This window comes from Malania oleifera, chromosome 9, assembly GCF_029873635.1.
Source record: "Malania oleifera isolate guangnan ecotype guangnan chromosome 9, ASM2987363v1, whole genome shotgun sequence".
NCBI lineage: Eukaryota > Viridiplantae > Streptophyta > Magnoliopsida > Santalales > Ximeniaceae > Malania > Malania oleifera.
The window spans coordinates 18,527,533-18,553,383 of record NC_080425.1 but is presented as its reverse complement, the minus strand read 5'-3'; the positions used below and the strand labels follow the sequence as shown (position 1 = coordinate 18,553,383).

General features: G+C 33.4%; 1 protein-coding gene across 3 annotated transcripts in view; it reads right to left on the bottom strand.

Annotated features, from left to right (window-relative positions):
* LOC131163774 (uncharacterized) overlaps positions 1 to 15,955 on the bottom strand; it is a 41,557-nt gene extending 25,602 nt beyond the window's left edge. The window contains exons 1-5 of one of the 3 annotated variants that reach the window (XR_009139118.1): positions 14,917 to 15,939; positions 3,803 to 3,938; positions 2,547 to 3,710; positions 1,074 to 1,438; positions 865 to 962 (exon numbers count right to left, since the gene is read on the bottom strand). Coding sequence is in view for 1 of the 3 variants with exons in the window: in XM_058120513.1 (XP_057976496.1) it covers positions 1,100 to 1,438; positions 2,547 to 3,710; positions 3,803 to 3,938; positions 14,917 to 15,815 (2,538 nt within the window). In the remaining 2 variants the exon portion in view is untranslated. Of the gene's footprint in view, positions 1 to 864; positions 963 to 1,073; positions 1,439 to 2,546; positions 3,711 to 3,802; positions 3,939 to 14,916 lie in introns of all 3 variants that reach the window. The other 2 variants (XR_009139117.1, XM_058120513.1) reach the window with 2 other exon arrangements.
* Between the last annotated feature and the right edge of the window lie 9,896 nt (positions 15,956 to 25,851).

The following is a 25,851-nucleotide window of genomic DNA, read 5'->3' as shown; positions in this document are numbered from 1 at the left end:
ATATACAACATACTAGTATATTATCATATGCATATAACATGTTATTATTGTTATTGTTGTTACAATTACTACTACTTCTATTATTGTTAAAAAAAATTCTTCTGATCAAATTATGGTCAAAACAACACTTATTTTTAACATCACGAAATACTACAATTAACTTTTCCATGCTACTTAATATCATCAACTTCAATACTTTTTTTTACTCAATGCTTATCAATAAGTGGCACCAAGCGAAGAATAAATGATCACTGATAAAATTAAAGACAAAATAATAACCATATTTATAGAGACACAATAAAATAGAATAATGTACAAGTAATATTCAATATGAGAAACATAAGTGCCAAGAGAACTATATGATCAAACTCATAATGAAGCACGGAAAAACATTTATTTCATATTTGCAACTAAATCGTCATACGAAAAGAATTTTGCAATTATAATAAGAAGAATGAATAATATTCACTTGTTTAGAAACAATGGTATTATAGTTCGGTGGCATGAGGATTATACTGCCTCACAGGGAAACCAAAATTCAACCATATCTTAAATGCTTCTTGATTATCTACAAATAGTTACATTAGGCATCAGGTACAGGTTAATTAATAAGTTCTAGTTCAGGAGGAAGTTATTTTCGACCCACTAGATCCACTCTAAATTCAATATTAGAAACAAAATAAAGCCATTCAACTAAAATTGAATTGATCTCCAAATTTGCGTCCTACTCAAGTAAGAACTAATATTATGCACCTCCAATAAGAAGATATTAAATGGCAGTGATTGCATAGAAGATGAAAGGCTGACTTACTATAACAGCCATTCACGATATTAAAAAAATTACTGGAATTAGACAAGGCTTACTTCTTTTTTTCAATTTCATAATGAAAAGAATAACACTTCCGTTGCTTTCTAGAATGATCCTCTGTCATGCTATAAATTCTTTTTAGCATATAATATCACTGGAACAAGACCATAGATTCAATGATTAAATCCTCTTTTTAACATGGGACAAAATGGAAGTATTTCTACACAACAGTCAAATATCATGGAGTTTAGAAACTATCCCAAACCTGTCAAACGCAAATTGGAAAATCCATCAGAAATGGTCAGAATTCATGCTGTCCAACACATTGAGTTGACCAGATATCTTAGCCTTGCAGGTTGGACACATATAGCCAACAGAATCTGATTGTGTTTCACAGTCAACAGCCTCATGGTTAAACTCTAACCTACACCATACACAGACAGTAGTAAGCTGACGTCTGCCACCCATGTTTACCATAACTTCACCTGATTCAAACTGAAGTGAGGCACCAAAACCCTCTTCCACAACAGCATCATTTAAAAAACTGAAAGATTCGATTTCATCCAACCTCAGTTCTTCAAACTCCATTTCATTGTCAAGCTTCTGGTCAACCCCACAAAACTCTCCTCCCTGTAAATGGCAAAGGAAAACTGTGAATTGATTTTCTCTATGTAGGATATAAAAACTTTGTCAGGTTTTGCTAGGGGATAATAGAACAATTCCTTAATTTTTCAATAATACAACAGGTGACTATGGTAAGCAAAAAGAATGAATGAATTAAGTAACATTGTGTTTATGGAAAAACATGATAGCTATATTCAGACTAAAACCCACATATACTTTTTACTCCTCTCGAAAGAGCTATTACAATCAGCATGTTATTTAAATTATTCCCAAAATGAAAAGAAAGAAAATAAAACTCAAAATCCTCTTTTGGGTAATGTTTCTGATTGGGCTAGATATATTTAGGTGTGTGGCCATCAACGAAGAGAATTTGTCATCATACACAGCATGTTCATGGTAGTAATTCGTTCCCTCTTTTTTCCTGCTAGGTAAGGGGATGGGAAAGCCACAGGTTTATTGTAAGGCCTGAATAGAGATAATTTAGTACATGAGGCTCATAGCCATACCTCACTCCAAAAGCCTGGGCAACTTTCTCCTAGAAGCAGACCCCTGCTTATAACCTACTCCTAACACCCTGCCTACCCAATTTGGGATGAGTTCTCTGCCTGATAAGACGGGGAAGGGGCAATCAAGGACCTATTGGCATGGCTAAATAGAGGTGGAATATTCAAAACTATATGGCAAATTCTTGGCAGTTTGGAAAACAGGAAACGCTGAGGTCGCGTTTAAAACTGGGAAGACATTAGGAAAAGGAAAAGAAAAATCGAAGGAAATCATTTTTTATGTTCAATTTTTTAGGAAAGTGAGAATGAAATATAAAAATAAACCAAATGAAAACGCATCATCAACATTGATTTTTCTTAATTTTTAATCATATTAGAACAAATTTGTATTCATAATATTTTTTTATATAGAGAGAAAATATAGTGGAAAATGAGTTTCCTTCTTATTTTTCGTTTCTTTTCCTTTTCCACAGAAAAATGCTTGATCCAAACCCTAAAATAGCTATCCAAGAATATGTATAGGGGTCATGATCCTTCAACACTAATAATATTACCATGATTCTATCAATTCATTACACTCACAAGTCACAAGACCAAGCAATCCTCATTACCTTATCTGGGGTAGAGTTCATCATGGGAAAACAATGTGATGGCAATGATGAAGGATCAGTAGCTCCACACTCGAGCTTATTTACTTCTGATTCTTTCTGAGAGGTCTGAATTACAATTTCATTATTTACCTCAGGGTCACTGCCTCCAAAACCAATGTTCAGTTCACTGTTCCTATATTTCTCTAGCTCATTTACCACTGGAGTTTCAGCAGAGATCACATTCGTATTACTTTCATCAACACAATTCTTCTGATCTCCAGTTGGAGCAAGTAGATAGGTTCCAGAAACTCTTAACTCTGCAATGCCTAACTGATCACTTCCTTCAGCATTTACTGCAGAACCATCATCTCCATCAACCATTTCACAGAGATTACTAATCTTCTCACTTGCTGATAAGACAGTAGCAGCATCTGAAAAATTGCCCACAACATTGCCAGTGTCACCAATCTTCTCCATTTCTTCATCAGTCATTCCATGCTCGCTATCGTGCTCATTCAGCTCAGGATCAGACAATGTTCTATCACTCATGCACTCATCCACTTCCAGTTCATTGGTACGAGAGCCCAGGTTCCTTGCATCATCAGAAGGCGCAGCAGGAAGGTCTGGAGTAGGAACCACATTCACTTTATTCTTTTCATGAGTAAGTTCAGCGGTAGAGGCTTCTCGAATAGAACTCTGGGCAATTTCAATCAAAGCGTCCATTTTAGAGATCCTCGAAGGCAATTTATCTCTGGATGGAGAGCTGACACTCTTTTGGGCACCTACCTGACCAGGCAATTCTTCAGAGCTCCTGACATAGTTCCTTACATGGATTCCCACATGACCATTATAGCGCCGCCTTTCATTAAATACCTTATGGCAAAATTGGCATTCATACCTTCCATCTTTAACTATTACACCATGTCCAACAGAAGTACCAAGTCTATACCTCCTGGTAGTCTTCTGGTGTGATGACAATAAGTGCTGCAAATATGCATCTTTTTCATCAAAGATCATGTTACATTTATGACATTCAAAAATGTCATGTACTTCAACCTCTGCCAGATTTTCAATCCCCAATAAGGTGATTTCCTTCTCGTATTGATTCGATGTAAGTGCACCAGGCAAGGTCGAATAAGAAGTGCTGCCTTTCCTTGTGTCATCCTTGTGGGTAGGTCCTACATTCTGTCACAAATCTCAGATAAAACTCAAATAAAAAAAAAAATGAGGGATGGAATTTTAAACTAGAAGGGGAACTCATGGAAATATTCATTTACATTTCCAGAGGGTAATTTATCCTGTAGAACATTGTCACCGTGAGAATTCATTGACTGATTTGCTTCATTAAGCCCAAAATAAGACTGCAAATATAAAGAGACGTCCTTGCAGGATACATATTGTTGTCCACAAGGGCTGATAAACATACCAAGTAAAGAAACAATATGTTAGGTTGAGAGAGAGAGAAAGAGAGAACAACGTACAATTATAATATGCAGTTATTCTGCAAAAATATGAATTAAATTAATTAAATAAAATGCAGAAAAAATAAAATATTAGCATAGATAACTAAAAATTATAGATTCTAAAACCAGAATGAAGTTTATAATATTGATTGAATATATATATGTAAAAAGTATGCAATACCAGCCAAAATTTTGTTTCCAAAATTTTGTTTCCGGGAGAAAATACAAGTTATTTGCTTTGAGTGGGGATGGTGAAAAAATAAATAACTTCCCTAAACGTTTTCTTTCAACCATAAAGTACTTGTAAGTTGTAAGACATTTTTTGGTAAGCCACATAAATTCAGTTTTGACTAAAAACTACCTTCAAAATCAACACATTAACATATTGCATGTATACGTCATACATTGTATATCATGTGACACACAAGTATCCAAGATAGCGTCAATATATGACTTACCAATGAACATTAAGCAGCATAAAATGTGTCACGACAATGTATCCAGTATTGACAAAATATAATAAAGATGAACAAGATGGCATCAAGGTGTCCAACACGCAAAAATCTAATGATATCTTTACTTGGGCTGAAACTAGGACAAGAAAAAGGCTATTAAATAGACTATGTCTATCCCTTTAAGTGATTTTGATTCTCAGACCAAACGAACCATAGTCTTTTTGCCACTAGAATCAATCTTAATCATAATATAGTCACGCACTTGTCACACTCTTTATAGGTGGAGTCGCTAACTGGAAATTTTAAGTATCTTTTTTATGTCCTTGAAGTTTTTTTTAACTTAAACCATACTACGGAGGTATTCAAACATTGGCTTCTTTGTGTTAGCATTGAGGGAGTTCTCATGAGTGGGGTTGATATACATGGTCAAACCAACTGGAGACAGACTGACAAGTGGTATTTCTCAACACTTTGAACTCTCATGAACTCTACACTCATCAAAACCCAGCTCTTTTGATTCAAGCAAAGAGATAGAGAGAAGCAAAACAGCGATTATTAGACCATGCTCAGACGGATGACCAGATGGTCATTTCATAAAGGAGTATGCAGGCCTATGTACTATGAGCTCTAACCTCCTTAGATGGGGAGATGCCAAATAGTCATTCTTTGATGATGCCTTAGATGGAAGGACCATTTCATAAGACTAAGGATTTTGTAGTCCCATTTGGCCTGATGGATTTTAACACAAATAGTATGATGCCTAGCAAGAAAAAGGAACAGAGCTCTATTTACGTAAATGGTTCTCAAGATTTCTCAAACAACCAAATTCTCCTTTTTTTTCTAGAAGCAAGGCATGCCATTTAGGCTTAGTCGTAACACACCCTCCCCCCGGGGTGCCCATAGTGGATAATGAAGAGGAAAGGAACTTACAAAAAGGGAATGGTTGAAAAAGAGCTAATTTTTTGGTAGTGGTAAAACTCATTTGGACCTTTGAAAAACTAGCTTTCAGAAAGAGAAAAGAAAAAAGAATAAATAAATAAATAAATAAATAAATAAAATATCTTGAGCGTCTTGTAAAAATTTGTGCAGTACTAGAGTGTTTAAAATGACCAAAAGGGATATGCCATTTTAAAAATGGAAATTAATATGTGGATAATTTTTTAATATCTGGGGCAAAAAAACTAATGTGAGGATAATTTTACAATATTTGGAAAAAAACTAATGTGTGGATAATTTTGTAATATTTGGAAAAAAAAAATAGACACCTATGGAGTAGAATAATTTTTTAGAAAAAAGTTATCTTTTAGCTTTTAAAAGTCCCAATAGTAAAAGTTCCCAAAAAAGCTAAAATCTAGCATTTCAAAAGCTGAAAAAAAAACTGTTCATCAATCATGCTGTGCCCAAATTTTACATTTTAGGAGGAGTTGTTCATCCATGAAAGGGGCCAAACTTACCCTCCATCAATGGGATCCAACTTCAATCAAGGCCTGAGAGAAAAAATGGAAAACCATAAATATAATAGAAACACAATCCCTAAAAATATTTACTTTCCAATTGATGCATTGAGCATCGGTAATACAGTTTCAAGGCCCAAGAATGCAAAGGCCAAGCCTGCTAAATTTCAAATTTGTTGGTGAACCCACTGTCATGTCTATCCTTATCATGGCCTGAAAGATTTTTTTCCCAAATTGAATGCAATTAATTTTAATAACAAAAGAGTTAAAAAAACAGGGTTTGATACCTTCGATATAGAATAACACAACATAAAAGGAATGATACAATCATTCCTTACCAACATGAACAAGGCATAACGAAACTTCATCAACCATTAACGTCATGATATATTTTATTATAGTCCTAGGTACTTTCAATATTAGGAAAGGGGAAAAAAAAAAAAGACCGTCAAGAGCCATGAGGGTCCGTGTGCTCCTGCCACTAAAACAGTGCCACATAAGGTTGTGTGGGATCACAGTGCTTACACAGCACGGTTTTAGTGGAGGAGGCATGGTACTCTCGTGGCATTAAAACCTTTCTCATTAAGAAAGGGGCAGGCGGTTTAAGGAGGGGATGAGGGGCGGAGGGAAAACTTAAATATTGATGAAAAGACATCCTGACAGGCAATGGACACAGTGAAATGCATCTTTTACACCATACCTAATTGAATGAGTGAATGAGTTTTCATCCAGCATGCAAATTAAGGGGTGACAATAGACAGAGACACATGAAATGTACCATTAATGGATTTAGCATATTGGGCCCCATCAGCAGTTGACGTCCGCATTCACATGGAACTTGGAGTGACACCAGCAGCATGTAGAAGACGAAAGGGCATGCCATATCCCACTCAACCTTAAATTTTGTACAAGTGTAGGCTAGGCTTATTTTAAGTTGCCAAGAGTTGAATGCAGTATGAAAATAATCAATTTTGCATTTCATTCCGGTTTTAAAGTCCCTGAATCTGTCAAAAGAAATGGTCCATGATCGCATAAATTGGAGGAAAATGATTTATATAGCCAACCCCACCTAGTGGGACTTAAGGCTTGGTTTTGTTGTTGTTGCTGTTGTTATTCCGGTTTTAAAGTAGGACTAGTAAATGTAAACCTTTATATTAAACAAGATTTCTATCAACCATGAAATACATGTTAGATTGATACACATTATTAGCTCAATACTAACAGCTTAAGCTTTAGAGTCCAACTGGCCAAGTAGTATTTTTATTTCTGTAATAAAATAGTAGCTTAGCACGGTATCATGAAGCTCTAGATTTCTACAGATTTCAGATAACAACCTCATTGCCCCTGTCAATCTTCTATTATCTATTATAATCTGTTTATCTGCCTCTCCACGTGCAATGAGGCACCACGTGGCCCGAGGGAGCGCTAGCTTGATATACATTTTTAGCTCATTTCCTAATATGCAAAGCTTTTGGGGCCAAGTTGTAGTGTAACACGTCACAAGCACAAAAATATTCCTAAGCCATTTACAATCCATGTCATTTGTTTTGGTATCCCAAAATTCTAAAACTATATCAATGGATTACATTTAGTTTTGTCTAAAAGAGGAAAGTAGAAGAAAATCTAAACTAATAAGCGATTTTTTTATCAACAAGTTTAATGTTTTGAACAATGAAATTGTACCAAATGAAAGGGATATCCATAAAGTGGTAGTATTGAAGGCAATCTGGAAGGAGCTTCATGTTTTAAGGAAGATGTTTCAATTGAGGTGGGCGATGGGAGAAAAATCTCATTTAGCATGTGTGGAATAGAACTTCATGTCATCTTTCTTTGTTTGCAAATCACTATGATTTTTCTATGGACGAAGAGACTTTAGTGGCAAACTTCATCTGTTGCAGAAGGGGAGAGACGTTAGGAGTCAAAGTGGTTTTCAACTTCCTAGAGAGACTCCATAGAGTTTTGGTAAGAAGGAGAAATAAAGGGATAATATGTTGGAGATTTATTATGCTGATGTTTTTGTAAATGAGTCATAGTTAAAACAAAAGATAGGATTTATTGACACGCTAACTGTAATGTTGCGTGAAACTATCTTACACCTTCAAAAGTAGCTTCTTTTGGTAGAACAATGGTCTGAACACAGATCCTAACCATATGCATGGTGAAAATGGCAGGGAACATTTGATATTATAATCAAAATGGGAGCATGGTGACAAATAATGGTAATGGTCTGTGTAATAGTAACAGTTGCGGTGTAACGGTTGCAGCCGTTGCAGACCTGTTACGCAACCAGCACCGCATCCATGAATTCATTTTTTACATTCAAAACATATAAAAATTCACATGTTTTGATTCAAGGACCCTACATATTAATACCAATTTTAATAAAACAAATACAGGCATTGGGTGTCATCTTGGTTGCATTAGTTGCCAATAGAAGCATGCCTTTACTACTTTTCACTACTATATTGACTATAAGTAAAATTTAAACTAAGAAATTAAAAATACATATATATATATATATATATATATATACTAAAGTATAGAATGCCATATTTTGTACTCTTTTGGTCTTTCATGGAATTTTGTTATCCAAAAAAATAAAATATAGAATGCTCATATGTTAAACAATAACAAAAATGCATAGCAATAGAACGTATTTTTGTCTCCAAACTAGGTGCAAAGAAAAAAAATAAAAAAAAAATTGAGGGAACTTACAATATGATCATATGTAATCTAATGAGAGAAAAATTTTGGTTTATTTGAATGGTAGTTATCATAAAAAAATGCATATAAATGCAAAAGTGAATTTTTTTTAATAAAAAAATTGCTAAGTAAAATAAACCAACTATAAATTGAGTTTCTAAACTTCAAGAAAGGGAAAAGAGATGGGAAAATAAATGCAAAAACCAAAAAAGAGGACTTAAAAAACTTGTTTGAGTCATTCACAGCCAGTGTAATGCTGTAATGACCTAATGAGCCTTTACAGTCATAATGGCAGTTATGGTTGTGGATTGGAGGACCTTTGAGATATCTCCCCATAAGAGTCTCGAAGCCACCGTGCTGTTACGTACTGATTTTTTAGAACTATGAATGGGAGCTCTTTTCTCATTTTGGAATTTCTTGCGTGTTCCTATAGACAACTATTGAAACTCCCCCAAATAGGAGACTTCACATTAAAACAGAGCAAAGATTATTTGTAAAATGACAACTCTTTAATTTTGGTGCATATGGAAAGCAGATAGAATAATTTTAAAAATATAAATTCCCATAACAAGGGTAAAGGTTTTGTTGCTTCGGTCATTATTTCATTGGGCTTCGAAGAATATTAATTCTTTGAAGGGTATCCTTTTTGGACCATCTCCATACTATGTAGAACAAGACTGGTTTAATTCTTTTTCTTTTTTTTTTTGTATACTTCAACTATGCAACACTCCATGGTTTTGTTTCTTTTTTTGCTTCAAAGAATTTTTTTCTATCCAAATATATATATATACATATATACTTGATTGTAGGTGTTAGATTACCACTTCATCTAAAATCTTAAGCTACTAGGTTGTGGGCCAACAATGTATATTAAGCTTTAACACTCCCCTATACATGCAGCCCTATAGCACGTGGAGAGATAAACACATAATAGATAACACCCATTACAGGGTATACAATAATTTTTTAAACACCACACCATAAACACAGGCAAGAAGATTAGAACCCAAGACCTCTTGGTAATCAACTATGATACTATGTTAGATTACCACTATACCTAGAATCTTAAGCTATTACATTGTGGGCCAACAATGTATAGTAAGCTTTAATAGTAGGATATAAATAACAAAGTTCTAGGGTACTAGCGCTTCATGCAATGCTAGATTGAACTTGCATGATTTCCCAAGGACATGATAATATTTCTAAAAATGATAATGGAATCTTAATTAATGAAATTTTATATCCTTAGGGCTATTTAAGAAGCACAAAAGACATATTGTAACAGAATATTTTTCTTAAAGGAGAAAAAAGTTTTGGGCTAGTAATGACAAAGACTTGCTAACTAAACCACATTTTTAATCAAGGATTGTAGCACACAATATCATTAATTAATAACATCTCATGGGTACTATTCATAATGAATCCATGCAATTAAAATAGTTTTAAAATATGGTCAGCTTACACAAAGACAAAATAAACATGTTCTTGTTGCAACATAGCATCAAAGTATCACATGTATCATTTGGAATCATTCAATTTGATTGTACTTCAACCATGAGCCACTAAGTATTGCTACCATGTGATAATAACATGTATAAAATCCAAAAAAAACACTATATGTCTAATGAAACCTAGTACTACTTTTTTTCTGCTATAGAAAGTCTAAACACAATCATAACAAAAAGATTTAATAACTCAATAAAAAGACAAAAATGCAAAAAATTTTATTAATCCATAATATGGAATAGACAATGAATAAATATTCTCAAATTTCACTACGGAAATGTCTATTCCTATCCTTTTCCATCCTAGGCACAATAACACAAGCTATTGCATGGGTGATTTCTTTCCAAAGTATTAATCTGTATATAATTTTTATCATATTTTTATCTCATTCCATCCTATTCCTAGGAATAAACATTCCATGAACCAAATGTAACCCTAGCCTTCAAACTATCATTTCAAGAACTATTCTGGATTTCCGAATCAAAAGGTGAACCAACCCAATCTAAATCTGTATATCCATGGATACAAAAGTGGCCCTCATCACGATATAAAAGACCTCTCACAGGTGCACCTTTAAGATATCTCAAGATGCGAATTTACTACGTCTCAATAACTAGTCCTCGGCGAATCTAGAAATTGACTCACAACACTTGTTGCAAAAGACATATCTGATCGAGTGACTGTGAGATAATTCAACTTTCCAGCAAGTCTCTGGTATTGATCCATGATTAGGTGGCAAATCACCAATATTCGACACTAACTTGCTCTTAGGATCGATGGGTGTATCAACTTGTTTAGATCCCAACAATCTAGTTTCATCCAACATTTGAAAAATATACTTCCTCTATAACAAAGCATTTCCCATGCGAGATGTAGATACTTCGGACCCAATAAGTATTTTAAGGGTCCCAAATCTTTGGTTTGAAACTTAGTCTATATAAAAAGTTTGTGACTCTAAATACCTTTTATCATCATTACTTGTAATAACAATATTATCCATACAAAAAACAAAAAGGATTCTACCCGATGAAGTATAATGATAAAACACAAAATGATCCACCGCATATGGTCAAAGACCAACCTTAAGTACTACAGCAATGAAATGACCAAACCATGCACTGGAAGACTGTTTTAAACCATATAGTAACTTCTTGAGCCCACACAGTAAGCCTGACTTTCCCTGAGCAATGAAGTCAACTGGTTGCTCCATATAGACCTCCTCCTGAAGGTCACCACGCAAGAAGGCGTTCTTCACATCTAACTGATGCAAAAACCAGTGACAAGTAGTAGATAAGGAAAGGAACAAACGTACTGATGTAAGTTTGGTAACCGAAGAAAGAGTGTCAAAATAATCCAAAACCATACAGCTGAGCATACCACTTAGCAACAAGATAGACCTTTAGATAAGCCACGGAACCATCAGGGTTGACTTTAACATTGTATACCCAATGACAACCAACCAAATACTTGTCAAGAAGAAGAGATACCAAGTCCCAAGTGACATTGTCCTGTAAAGCATTCATCTCTTCAACCATAGCATTCCACCACCCAAAGTGGGCTATGACTTCCGAAACAGATTTAGGAAGGATAGTAGATGATAGAGCAGTAACAAAACAATTATAGGAGGGTGATAAGAAGTTATAAAAAACATAATTGGAAATGGGATGTTGAGTACATGTGCGTATACCTTTCCAAACAGCAATGGGAGGATCAACATCATGGGAAATATGATCATCAAATGAGAAAACCAAAGGCGTGGTAGTAGAAGCTAAAGGGGACTCTATTTATAATACAAATCAAATACATTCTGATGACAATAATATCCTTACTAACTCTCACTGATTAACATGCTAACACACTTAATAATAATAATAATAATAATAATAATAATAATAATAATAATAATAAAAGACATAAATAACCTCTAATAGAAATGAAAATAAGATGGCATAATTGGGTCATTTAGGTGGACTGGATGAAGTAGCTTCAGGGCCAATTGTGGCATTCAAACCAACAAGGATCTCTTTATGGACAGTATAGAAGTAATATGTAATAATCATCAAGTCATTTAAGTAGAGTATCGATTTGATTTATTGCCAATCAATCCTGCATCAGCTATCCTTTCCCTCGTGCATTACATTGCACCGCACCCTCATGTAATATACACTTCAACAACAACAAAAAGAAAAAACCAAGTCTTAAGTCCCACTAGGTGGGTTGGCTTTATGAATCCTTTTCTGCCAATTTTTGCAATCATGGACAATTTCTTTTGACAAATTTAGGACTATTAAATCCTTATTCACTATCTCATTCCAAGTTATTTTAGGTCTACCCATACCTCTTCTACTACCCCCCTCCCCACAGTAACTAACTCGCTTTTCCTCACTGGCGCACTGTGTGACCTACATTACAAGTGCCCAAATCATCTGAGTCATCCCTCACTTATCTTATCTTCTATGGAAATTACACCTACTTATCGCAAATATGTTCATTTCTTAATTTATCTTTCAATGTTATACCACTCATCCATCTAAACATTCTCATCTTGGCAACTTTTACATTTTGGATATTTTGTTTTTTCGTCGCCTAACATTCTAATCCATATAGCATAGCTAGTCTTATAGCCGTCCTACAAAGCTTCCCTTTTAATTTTAAGGGTATTCTACGATTACAAATCACACTTGAAGTACGTCTTCATTTTACCCAACCTGCTTTAACTCTATGCATCACATCATCTTCAATTTCTCCTTCAGCTTGCATAATAGATCCAAGGTATCGAAATCTACAAGTGCTATTTATTTCTTCATCATCAAGTTTAACTTTGTCTCCAATATTCCTCCAACCATTACTGAAATTACATTTCATATATTCTGTTTTATTTCTACTTATCCTAAAGCCTCTGGATTCCAAAACTTCTCTCCATAATTCAAACTTAGTTTCTACTTCGCCCCTAATTTCATCAATCAATACAATATCATCTGCAAACAACATACACCATGGCACCTCATTTTGAATGTTTTTAGTCAGTTGGTCCACTACTAAAGCAAAAGGATAAGGGCTCGAAATAGATCCTTGATGTACACTTATGGTTATTGGAAATTCTCTAGTTTCTCCATCTATAGTTCTTACACTAGTCATTACTCCATCGTACATATCCTTAATGGCATCAGTATACCTACTACATACACCTTTTTTTTTTTTCTAAAACCCACCGTAGAACTTCTCTAGATATCCTATCATATGCTTTCTCTAAGTCAATTAATACCATATGAAAGTCCTTCTTCTTTTCCCTAAACTTTTCCATTAATCTTCTTAAAATATATATAACTTTTGTGATAGATCTCCCAAGCATAAAACCAAATTAATTTTCTGAAACCTTTGTTTCTAATCTTAATCTTTGTTCAACTACCATTTCCCATAGTTTCATCGCGTGACTCATAAGTTTAATTCCACGATAGTTATTACAATTTTGAATATCTCCTTTATTTTTGTATGTAGGTCTTAAAGTGTTTTTCTTCCTCCATTCATCATGCATTTTCTTAATTTTTATAATTATGTAACTTGTTAAATAAATTAGTTAACCATATAATTTTGTTATCACCTAAGCATTTCCAAATTTCAATTGGGATGTTATCCAGTCCTATACCTTTTCCATTTTTCATCTTTTTTAGTGCAAACTTAACTTCATTAACTCTAATTTTGCGAATAAATCTCATATTTTTAGTCTTTTCCTCATTTGTCAAATCTAAGTTTAAGTCTTTTATTTGGTTTTCATTAAATAACTTAAGTAACTTCGCCATCTATCTTTTATGTCTTCATCCTTAACCAAGACAATATCATCCTCACTTTTTATTTTTAGTTAAATGTAAAAATAAATTGAACAAAATACGAGCAGAAACAATCTAACACTTGCCAAACAAAATAAATAAAAACTTAACTTTTACTCATTTCCTCACAAATTAACTATTTTTTTCACATCTTCCAATTTAACACTGAAAGCTTGGGTTTATTGAACAAGGGTTTTTGAACGGAATTTCATTTTCATTGCATATTTGCAGTAATATGTAAAGAAACTTCTTCTCCTTAATTTTTCTCTTCCCACCCCCACCAAAAAATAAAAAATAAAAATAAAAATAAAGGATCATCTCCACTGAGAGGGTAATAAATTTGCAATAACAAATACTCATATTGCCCTTAGCACTTTGATTATAAAAAAAAACTTTAAAAAAAATAAAATAAAATAAAAAAGAGGTGAACAAACAGCATTAGGGATTTTATATTGTCCAGTTACAAACATTGAGAGGCTTTCCCAACTAAATTTTGACTAAAAAAAAAAAGGTTAAAATAAGCCTGTAACAAGCAGGCAAACAGGACTCATGAAGACAATTCCACAACACAAATACATAGCTTTGAATCAAATAAATGCAATGACGTACTGAAGTCTCTCAAGGGCAGAAAGCACAAAAGCCCTGGACATGCAATTAAAGATTAAATCATCAGCAATTATCAACAGCAAATATTTGACATTCTAAAACTATTCTCCATATTTCATGCTGAAGTCCCAAAACAGCAACTCGCAATTTAGCCAAAATGGTGCGGCACAAATTTTTAGCAGCAATAAACCGCATGTACTGCCATATAGATCACCCTTCATACTGCCGTACAAAATCATTAAAAGCATAAGATAAAATCATGTTGTTCTCACAATAACTAATATGAATTTGGCATAACAAAGATTTAAAACTGAGTTCACAATAATTCATAACCAAATTAATAAAAGCAAAGGTGAAAACCATAAACAAAGGTTGACCTTATGTATCTGCGGCAATACAGGGACACTCTGCCCACTTTCCTCTTGAGGCCGATCAAAAGCTTCCACCCGATCGGCAATGCATCTCCAAACTCACAAGCATCCACAATTTTCCTCTTCTTCCTCCTACTTCCCCACTGCCCGCCCAAACCATTCAAGAACCCTAGCAACTCTGCTTCACTTTCCATACCCACCGTCCTCCTCCGCAATTCCTCACCGTATGGATCTTCTGCATCGGCGAGCGCATCAAGATCAACAGCAGCCCCATTTTTATTCACAACCTCCATAGACATCCCCACCTCAACGACACCATGCACTCCCAGCCCAGCTTTTGTACCTCTCTTTCTCTTCCTCTCGCCAGTGCTCACAACAATTTGCATTTCCCCAGCATCAACCGCCGCACGCCTCTCCACCTCCGCCGGTTCTCCCCCTGCGTTCGCATTTCCAGCAACAACTAGCGGTGCAGAAGTAGAATCCACCACATTCGCATTCGAATTCGAGTTATCGGCGTCGCTAATGAGATGTTTGAGGCAGTTGACGATCCATTTGTTTTCGGAGCGCTCGAGGTCGTCGGCGGCGACTGGAGGAGCTTTATGGGCCGGTAGAAGGCCAGCGAATCGACGGCGGTGGCCGGGGACAGTGGTGGCGGAGTTGGAGTTGCGGGGGGCTGGGCGAGGACGGGAGTATGTCTGGCGGCGGCTGCCGGCGCTTTCGTTGAAGATGGAACGGTCAATTTTGGGAACGACGACGTCGTCGGTGTTCTTGAGATCAAAGGCGGCGGAGGAGGTGAGAGAGAGGGAGTGAAGCTCGGACTGGGACATGGTGCTAAGGTCGATGTGAGTGAGGGAGTCCATCTTGAGGGGAGATTGGAGCGGAGGGTCTGTCTTCGAGGTCACCATTGTTGCGGTAGAAGTGGAGTTTGGACAGGGCGGAAAGACCAAGGGAGTGCGAACCGCTCGGGAGGGAGAGGTGACACTTGGAATTTGCAGGTGGAAAGCGCTGTACAGGTGCGAACCAGGAAACGACTACAGCCTACAGGGGTTTGAGTGGGTAATATTATGCTGCACTTACTTAGACCGGAAACTAGAGAGCTTCCATGTGATTGTGATCGGGACCACAAAATTTAAAATAAAAATAATTAAAATCTAATAACATTCCCTAACTTTTCCACCTCAACAATTCTTAAAAACTATCTCAAAATTTTATTGATAAAGTAAACCTTCACATTATTAATTGATAGTCAGCAATTATATTTTAAAAAAAAATTAAAATTTTTTCTTTATTAAAATGATAAATTTATCCCTCCACTAAATTTTAATAAGATAAATTAAAAAAAATAATATTAATTTAATAAATAAAATTAAAATATATATTTTTTAAAATTACTTATAAATGAATTGAATACTCAACATAGTTAGGTCATCAGTTGGCATAAGCATGAAAATATGTTAAATTAGTTTAAAAATAAAAATACAATAAATAAATAATAAATTAGAAAAAAAATACTTCAATAATGATATTGCTACAAAATATTTATTATATAGATTTTATGCAAATTAAATCACTAAATATATCTTTAAAAAATAAAATATAATTTAAAAAATCGCCTTGAATTGCAACTTACTCTTTGAGTTTCGCTGAATATCATATTTAATAACATAACAACTCAAATAAAACTACAAAAAGTCAATGAATTGTCTCAAAACAATGGTCAATCAATTAATATAAATTTGAGTTTTTTTTTTTTATTCATTTAGCATTCATATTTTTACACAAACAAAAATTGACATTCAATTTTATAATTTTAATTTATAAAGAATGAATTCTAAAAGTTCAAATGATTTTTTTTTAACACTATAATTTGATAAGTTACTTGAATTAAAAAATGTTAAATAATATTTTATTTGTTTTATGTTTTGTTTAGTTATTACATTTTGTAGTACTATAATTATTAAGTATTTTTATAATTTGTTAGTAATTTTTATTTTTCTCATTTTTTTAAAAAAAATTGAGAATAATAATAGAATTTTTTCGTTATGATGATCTCAATTGGTTAATCCAAAATAAGTAAACTAGATAGACAGTTAATTTGAAAATCAATTACGTATTTGAATCATTCAGTTAGTTTTCAAGAGATTATACTCACCATTTTTTAAATTTAATTTTTTAAACAGATATAATTTTAATATATTACTTTATTATAGTTAAAATTAGCTTTTTTCACATATAATTAATGGTTGACCAACAATCAAAAAATTAAAGATTCATTTTATCAAAAAAAAAAAAAAAATAACCTCAAGGAGTTCTTTGGTAATTTTTGAAAACACAGGAGTTTGAACGTCATTTTCAAAAAAAAAAAAAAACTTAGGGAGTATTGATGGATTTTGCCTAGTAAAAAATTACAAATATTAAATACATAGTTTTTAAAATTAAAGCTCAAATTGGGATTGTGCATATTTTAAGAAACTAAAGCTCAAATTGGGAGTGTTTCCATTGAAAATAATAATATGGAAGTTGATTAACTAAGTGTGTAACCCCTATTGTAATTTTAAAAACATTTGTATTGCCCAGGATTTTAGAATTAATTTTCTGAATTTAAATTTTTATAAATTTTGAAAATTTGAGTTTGAAAATAAGTTTGGCACATAAGAAAAATATTTACACCTTGCCCTAAATAAATAAGACTATGACACAATTTGTATTATTTAAATTTTAATTGTAGTAAAAATATTAATCAAGTGTTTGGAGAGAGACCTTAAAATTGGATTTGTATTAATCAAATGCAGCATAAGGGAATCATGAAATTTATACAACTTCAAGATCAAATTTTTTGAGCTCCTTTAAAATTTCCACAACATTATCATTATGTAAAAGAAAGAAATGTTTGGAGAATTTTAATTTAACTCCTGTAATAATTTTTATGCTAAAATTTTCAACATTATGCTAATAAATAATTTTTAATAGTGTCTCGAAAATATTTTTATTTTAGAATTATTCATCTACCATTAATTAATATTTTGACCAATATACAATGTCCTATTTCCAATGATAACATTTGTTTATCCCTCCAAGTTTGTCTTAATGAAAATTGAAAAGAATGTTTCATCAATAAATCTTTTAAGCAAATTTATTTTTAAAATGGCAAAATTTTATATACAGAATTTCAACAAATAGAAATATTTTTCTATTTTATCTGTACAAAGACAACTCCGCCTGTGATGCACTTAATGTCCTAATTTTTTCACACATAGCCGGTCTCAAGCCCGGGTTAAGGAAGAGGGTTGTATTAGGTAGCTGACAGCCAGTATAAAATTTGTCAGATCACAATGATATGAATCCTTACCGAATATTTGTTGGGGCGTCCCCTACGAGCGACGCGTTGTACTTGAACCACTCGGGTGTAACAAAAAGTGGGCAAGGGTAGGCTAGGTCGTCACCCCGAAGCGACGCGTCATGTCGGCACTTGGTACAGTGTCAAATATGCGAGGGTTCCTGCATCATTCTCGACATGGGCAAGTAAAGAAGTTAGTTCAGGGAACTATGATTAGATTAGCAACTTGGAATATAGGGACACTTACGGGTAAAATCATGAAAATTGTGGATACAATGATTAGAAGAATAATTAATATAATTTGCCTTCAAAAAACTAAGTGGATGGGGGAGAAAGTTAGAGAAATCGATAAATCAGGATTTAAACTTTGGTACATTAGAAAAGAAAAATATAAGAATTGAGTAGGCATTATTATAGACAAAAACTTAAAAGATAGCATTGTGGATGTAACTAGAGTAAGAGATAGAATTATAAAAATCAAGATGGTATTAGGACAAGAGATAATAAATATCATTAGTGCTTATGCTCCTCAAGTTGGCTTAGCAAAAAATCTTAAGAGACAATTTGGGGAAGATATGGAAAGTATTATACAAGACATACCAGGGACTAAGAAAATATTTATAGGAGGAGATTTGAATGGACACGTTGGAAGAGATTATAAAAATTATGAAAGGATACATAGAGGACATGGGTATGGAGACAAAAATGAGTCTGGCGAGATGATATTAGACTTTGCTATGTCATAGGATTTTAGCATAATGAATACTTGTTTTAAGAAAAGAAAAGAACACTTAAATAACATTTAAAAGTGGACAAAATAGAAGTCAACTAGATTTTTTTTTAACTAAGAGGGTAGATTGTTTATCATGCAATGATTGTAAAGTTATTTCAAGTAAAAGCCTAAAAACACAACATAGAGTCTTAGTGGTAGATATATGTATTAAAAAATAGAAGAAAAAGAATAAAATAAACCAGTGTAGGAGAACTAGATAGTGAAACCTAAAAGTAGAAAATATAATAAAATTTAAAGATAAAATTATCAAAGATGGGGATGGGACCTTAGAGAATAGGGTAGATACAAATACTCTTTGGAATAAATTAGCTAGTTCTATTAAAAAGATGGCAAAAGAGATTGTAGGTGAATCAGTGAGAAGATTCTCGAATAAAAAAGAGAGTTGATGGTGGGATAAAGATGTACAAAAAATCATAAAGACAAAAAGAATTTGGTATAAAACGTGACAAAAATATGGAAACAGAGATAACTTTGAAAAATATAAGGAGACAAGAAAAGATGCAAAAAGAGCTGTTAGTGAAGCTAAATATAGATTATTTAATAGCTTGTATGACAGATTAGGTACAAAGAAGGGAAAAGAGATATATTAAAACTTGCTAAAGTTAGAGAAAGGAAGAGTAAGGACTTAGGAAATGTAAAATGTATAAAAAGTGAGGATGATATTGTCTTGGTTAAGGACGGAGATATTAAAGAAAGATGACGAAGTTACTTTAGTAAGTTGTTTAATGAAAATCAAATAGAAGACTTAAACTAAGAATTGTCAAATGAGGAAAAGACTAAAAATATAAGATTTATTCGCAAAATTAGAGGTAACGAAGTTAAGTTTGCACTAAAAAAAGATGAAAAATGGGAAAGTTATGGGACCAAATAACATCCTAATTGAAGTTTGGAAATGCTTGGGTGATAGCGGAATTATATAGTTAACTAATTTATTTAATACAATTGTAAAAATTAAGAAAATGTCAGATGAATGGAGGAAAAACACTTTAATACCTATATACAAAAATAAAGGAGATATTTAAAATTGTAATAATTATCGTGGAATTAAACTTATGAGTCATACAATGAAACTATTGGAAAAGGTAGTTGAACAAAGATTAAGGTTATAAACGAAGATCTCAAAAAATCAATTTGGTTTTATGCTTGGAAGATCTATCACAGAAGTTATTTATCTTTTAAGAAGATTAATGGAAAAATTTAGGGAAAAGAAAAAGGACTTGCATATGATATTTATTGACCTTGAGAAAGCATATAAAAGGATACCCAGGGAAGTTCTATAGTGAGTTTTATAAAAAAAAAAAAAAAAAAAAAGTGTATGTTGTAGGTATACCGATGTCATTAAGAATATGTACGATGGAGTAATGACTAGTGTAAGGAGTATAGATGGAGAAACTAAAGAATTTCCTATTACCATAGGTATACATCAAGGATCTGCTTTGAGTCCTTATCTTTTTACTTTAGTGATGGACCAATTGACTAAGAGTATTCAAAATGAGGTTCCATGATGTATGTTGTTTGCTGATGATATTGTATTAATTGACGAAACTAGGGACGGAGTACAGGCTGAGTTTGAATTATGGAGAGAAGCTTTGGAATCTAGAGGCTTTAGGATAAGTAGAAATAAAATAGAATATATGAAATGTAATTTTAGTAATGATAGGAGGATTATTGGAGACAAAGTTAAACTTGATGATGAAGAAATAAATAACACTTGTAGATTTCGATACCTTAGATCTATTATACAAGCTGAAAGAGAAATTGAATATGATGTAATGCATAGAGTTAAAGCATGTTGGGTGAAAATGGAAAAGTGTTTCAAATGTGCTATGTGATCGTAGAATACCCTTAAAATTGAAAGAGAAGTTTTATAGGACAGTTATAAGACCAACTATGCTATATGGATCATAATGTAGGGCGACAAAGAAACATAATATCCAAAGAGTAAAAGTTGTCGAGATGAGAATACTTAGATGGATGAGTGGTATAACATTGAAAGATAAATTAAAGAATGAACATATTCGTGATAAGTTAGGTGTAGCTCCTATAGAAGATAGTATAAGGGAGGGACGACTCAGATGGTATGGACACTTGCAACGTAGGTCTTATAGTGTACCTATGAGGAAGAGTGTCTTAGTTACTGTGGAGGGCAGTTGAAGGGGTAGGGGTAAACCTAAAATAACTTCGGAGGAGATAGTGAGTAAGGATTTAATATCCTTGAATCTATCAAAAGAAATTGTCAATGATCGCATAAATTGGTAGAAAAGGATTCATATAGCTAACCTCACTTAGTGGGATTAAGGCTTGGTTTTGTTTGTTTGTTTGTTTATGTACAAAGACATATATGTGGCCTAAATTTAAAATACACAACAAAAATCAACATTTCTCAAAAATTTATGAAATGTTATATATCCAATTGTTTCTTTATTATTTGAGTTAAATAGATGGTTGAATTTTACAAAATACAATGCTAACTATTTAAATATTCAAAATTATTTACTTTGTTTATTGGAACTAAAAGTTTGATTGAATTCATAAATAGAAGTTTTAAGAAAGAAGTCCACAATTTATTGCAATATGAAAAAAAAAAAATTGCTTTTTGTTTGCTTTGGTGTATTCCCAAAAGGGGTGGTGAATTGAAATTTTAAAATTTATTCCTAGGTTTAGCTAATCTAACAGCAGTATATTCGCAACCTAGGGTCTATCTATATATTTCAAATGCGCAGATAAATAAAGCGTGTAGAAATTAAATCATGCGCAACATTAACAATATAACATACACGTACAGTAAATAAATTGCAGAAATATAAAGAACACGCACAATAAGTTATCGGGGTTCGGCCAATACTGCCCACGTCCCCGCCTTGGCACACAGACACAAGGATTCTACTATGACTCACTTAACAGGTGGAGCGGCACCGATTACAACCAGGTCAATTAAAGGGGCTGACTTCAACAAACACGCCTTACCAGGATGACGCACCTAGCTTTCCTAACCGGGTCTAAGCTAGTCTGGGACTATTCTATAAGGCTAGTCTCCCTCTTCAGGCCTACGCCTGGAATACAACAAATTTAATATAAATTGCGTATAAGTAAAGTGCTTCTTACTCCAAGCAAATTTGTACCAATATGCTCAACCAAATAATGCCCTCACATATGATATGAATTAAAGCTCAATGTGAGTATGATGATTTTCTCAAACTAATCTTTAAATAAAGATATTTATGATAAGTGTACTTCAAAGATTAACCCTAATAGAAATTTTTTCCAAAAATATATATTTCAATAAAAATGTGTAGGAGAACCTAGGGCTTTTCCCTTCAAATGATCTTTGCCAAAAATAATGATATATGATCTTTGATCTAAAACAAAGTATGCAATAAATATGTTCAAAGATTTTGAGTTATGAGGAGATATATATAGACTTCTTAGGAAATTAGACCGTTAGGGACATATTAGGGATTTTTGGAAAAATTTAAATGAGGTTAATAAAATTTTAACTGAGTTTTAACCTCAACAATTCTCACCAACTCGAGAGTACCAGTCGACCAAACTTAAGGTTTGGTTGATCAAGTCACATGGTTCGGTCGACTATGCAAAATTTGAACTGAGAGTTCGGTCGACCGGACTAAGGGTCTCAAGGGCGATTTTTCAATTTCACGCAGTTCGGTTGACTAGGTGATTTTGAACTAGGTAGTTTGGTCGACCGGGTTGTTGGGGCTTCTCCTGAGGATGTTCGGTTGACTAGAGCATTGGAGTTCATCTTCTGATCGATCGACCAAAAAGTCAATATGTTGACCCAGGGAAGTTCGATCGACCAGGGCTTGTATATATTCTTCTGGTCGATCGACCGAGTAGTCAACATGTTGACCCCGTTGGGCTTCAGTTGACTGAGGATCTTAGTAGAACTGAGTTTGATCGACCGAACATGTCATCCTTAGGCATTTTGGTCCTTTTTCTCTTATAAAATTTTTCCTATTCATATAATGATTAATGTTAAGACTATAGGGCATATTTTTATGAAGTATAGGGAGTCCTAAGGTCAGTCTAGGTCTTTTGAGCATATACCCTAAAAAAATATGGCATCGATCAACCGAAGGGTGATTCCTAAGGTTCAGTGGCCCCTTATGGTCAGTCTATGGTTATCACTAAGCTTTTATCCATATCATGCATGCAATGCATTAATTATTATAGACCATTTCCTATTTACTATTACAGACTAAATAGAAAAAACTAAATGCAATACAAGTGAAATTTAAATGTCTTCAATCTTCTTTATTTTTGTGACTTCCTTGGATTATGTCAGCTGATGTACATGTCCTTCGAGTTTCTTCTGGCTTCCATTTTCAGTCTCTTTATGTGTGTGCTAACATATCAAGCCTACTCAAACATTGGATAAACACATAAGAATCTTATAGTCTGTCATTATCAAAACCAAGCATTAGACTCAAAAAGTCAACACTTCCTTTTTTTTTTTTGGATATGTTGGGTTTCCTAGATTTACACGCCAAACTAATCCCACGCCTATGCCAGCTATGCCCTCAGCCAACACGTAGGAGGTAAATCAAGGATGTGTGCTGCAAGTGGCAGGGTTTGAACCTTAGACTTCACCTTTGTCCAAGGCCGTCTGGTGAACCTCCTTACCACCTGAGCTTATACCTAAAAACAAAAAATAAAATAAAGAAGAAGCAATTGTAACTATGATCAGTCGTTTGCAAAGCTCAATTAAATAAATAAATTATATTATTTTGAGTTTGAAAAATAAAAAAAAATAATAATGTGCAAAACAAAAAAGAAATAACACATTTCAAGAAAATAAAAAAATACTTGCATTTTAACTTAATAGGCACAAATGTGATAAAAAAAAAAAACATGTTTTAATGAAACTAGCAAAACAAATTCAAATATGACAACCACTTATTATTTTTTCCAATTTAACTTACAAACAATAGAGAAGAATGAGTAAACTTTTAAAAGACCTAAAATATAGGTCTATTACTAAACAAGAACCAATACTCTTATGAGCGTAAATTCAAGGCCTAAACTCTTTAATCATATATCACAAAGGACCTAGATCATTTTTTTTCTTACTTCACTTGATTCCTAAACAACTAAGTTGACATAACAATTAATAAATGTTCTAATCACAAGTAAATAAAAAAAATTACAATCAATAATAAGAGTAGTATAATGAGGCTTTTATACATTTACATCACTAATGTCATATACATTCATCGACTATTAGTACTATTACTTGGTTAGAAAATATTGACTTTTTGAGTCCAAATCCTGTTTTGATTCTGACAAAGCACTTGGAACTAATGTGTGTGCCTAGTATTTGAACAGGTCATTAATTCAGAATAACACACACATAAGAGAGGATTGATGGAAGCATGAGAGACATAACGATCATACCGTCTAACGTATTCCATGATCAAAGGAGCAAAAGAAGAAGAAGAAGATACTTATTTTAAGTGTAAATGCATTTAGTATTTATATTTTGGTTTGTAATAAAGTTTGGCATGCATGGTATGATGAAAGCTCAGTGATGACCGTAGACGGACCGTAAGGAAATCAAAAGACCTTAAACAAGACGGTCGACCGACGTTGGACTTTTGGGCTCAATTAAAAAGCCAAGGTCATAGATTGACTTTAGGTCCCTAAGATTCTTCATGAAAAATCCCCTATATCTTAAAAGTTATACCTATGTGAACAGAGGTGACTTCTAAATAAAAATCAAGACCTAACTTGTGTTTTGAAAGGGTTTCGGGCGACCGACCTTAGGGCGTTATAATTGCCTTGGTCGACCAAATGGGCCAAAAGTCAACAAGTTGATTGAGGCTTGGGTGACCGACCTTGTTTGAACTAAAACGCCCACAATCGACCAAACCTTAAAGGTGAGCTTCCTTATCTACCCTGGCCTCCCAAATCTATAGTTCAAAATCACACCGGGCGATCAAAGGTCAAGAATAGGCAAACTGAATCCTAAACCGAGCGACCAAGCCTACAAAGGTTTGGAAAATCACCTTGGTTCGCCTGATCAGTGCCTTGCTCAGCCAACCGAACCCAATTTTGTCTATTAGTCTGTTTGGACGATTGACTCTATGAACCGGGCGACCGAACCTCTCGGGTTCACATATTTTTACTGCAGTAATTAGGATTAATTTTTCATTAAATAAATTCTAAAATCCCTAATATGTCCCTAACGGTCAAAATTCCCTCAAACTCTATATATACCCCTCCATTATACATTTTTAAAACAAAAGATTAGATTGCAAATCCTCTGAAAATATTTTTGATTTTTTCATTCCTTTATACTCTCTCATACTCATTACATTGAAAATCTTTTCAAGAACAAATTTATTTGGGCATTTGTTTTTCATAACAAATATCATTTACTCTCATTTGCTATTATTTTTTAAAATCATTCCTTGAGAGTATAAGTTGAGTTTCTCCACATATTTCTTTGATAAATATCTTGGAAGAAATATTTTTCTAACTTGTGAAACTTTTGCATTTCTATTGCAAGATTCATAAAGCTTATCTTGCCTTTGTTGCAAGAATTCGTTTTTGGGCATAGCTCTAAAATCTCCTATATTTCATTTTGAAAAATATTTCTCGAGATTGCTTTTGAGAATTTGAAGATTTTTAAAGTATACTTTGCATATTTTTTTAAAGATCAATTATTATTATTTGGGCATATATTAATTTGAGTGCAAAATTCTAGGTTCCCCTACACTTCAATTGAAAAATATTTTTGGAAGAAAATTTTTATTAAGGTTGGCATCTTTGAAGTGTTTTATCATATACATCT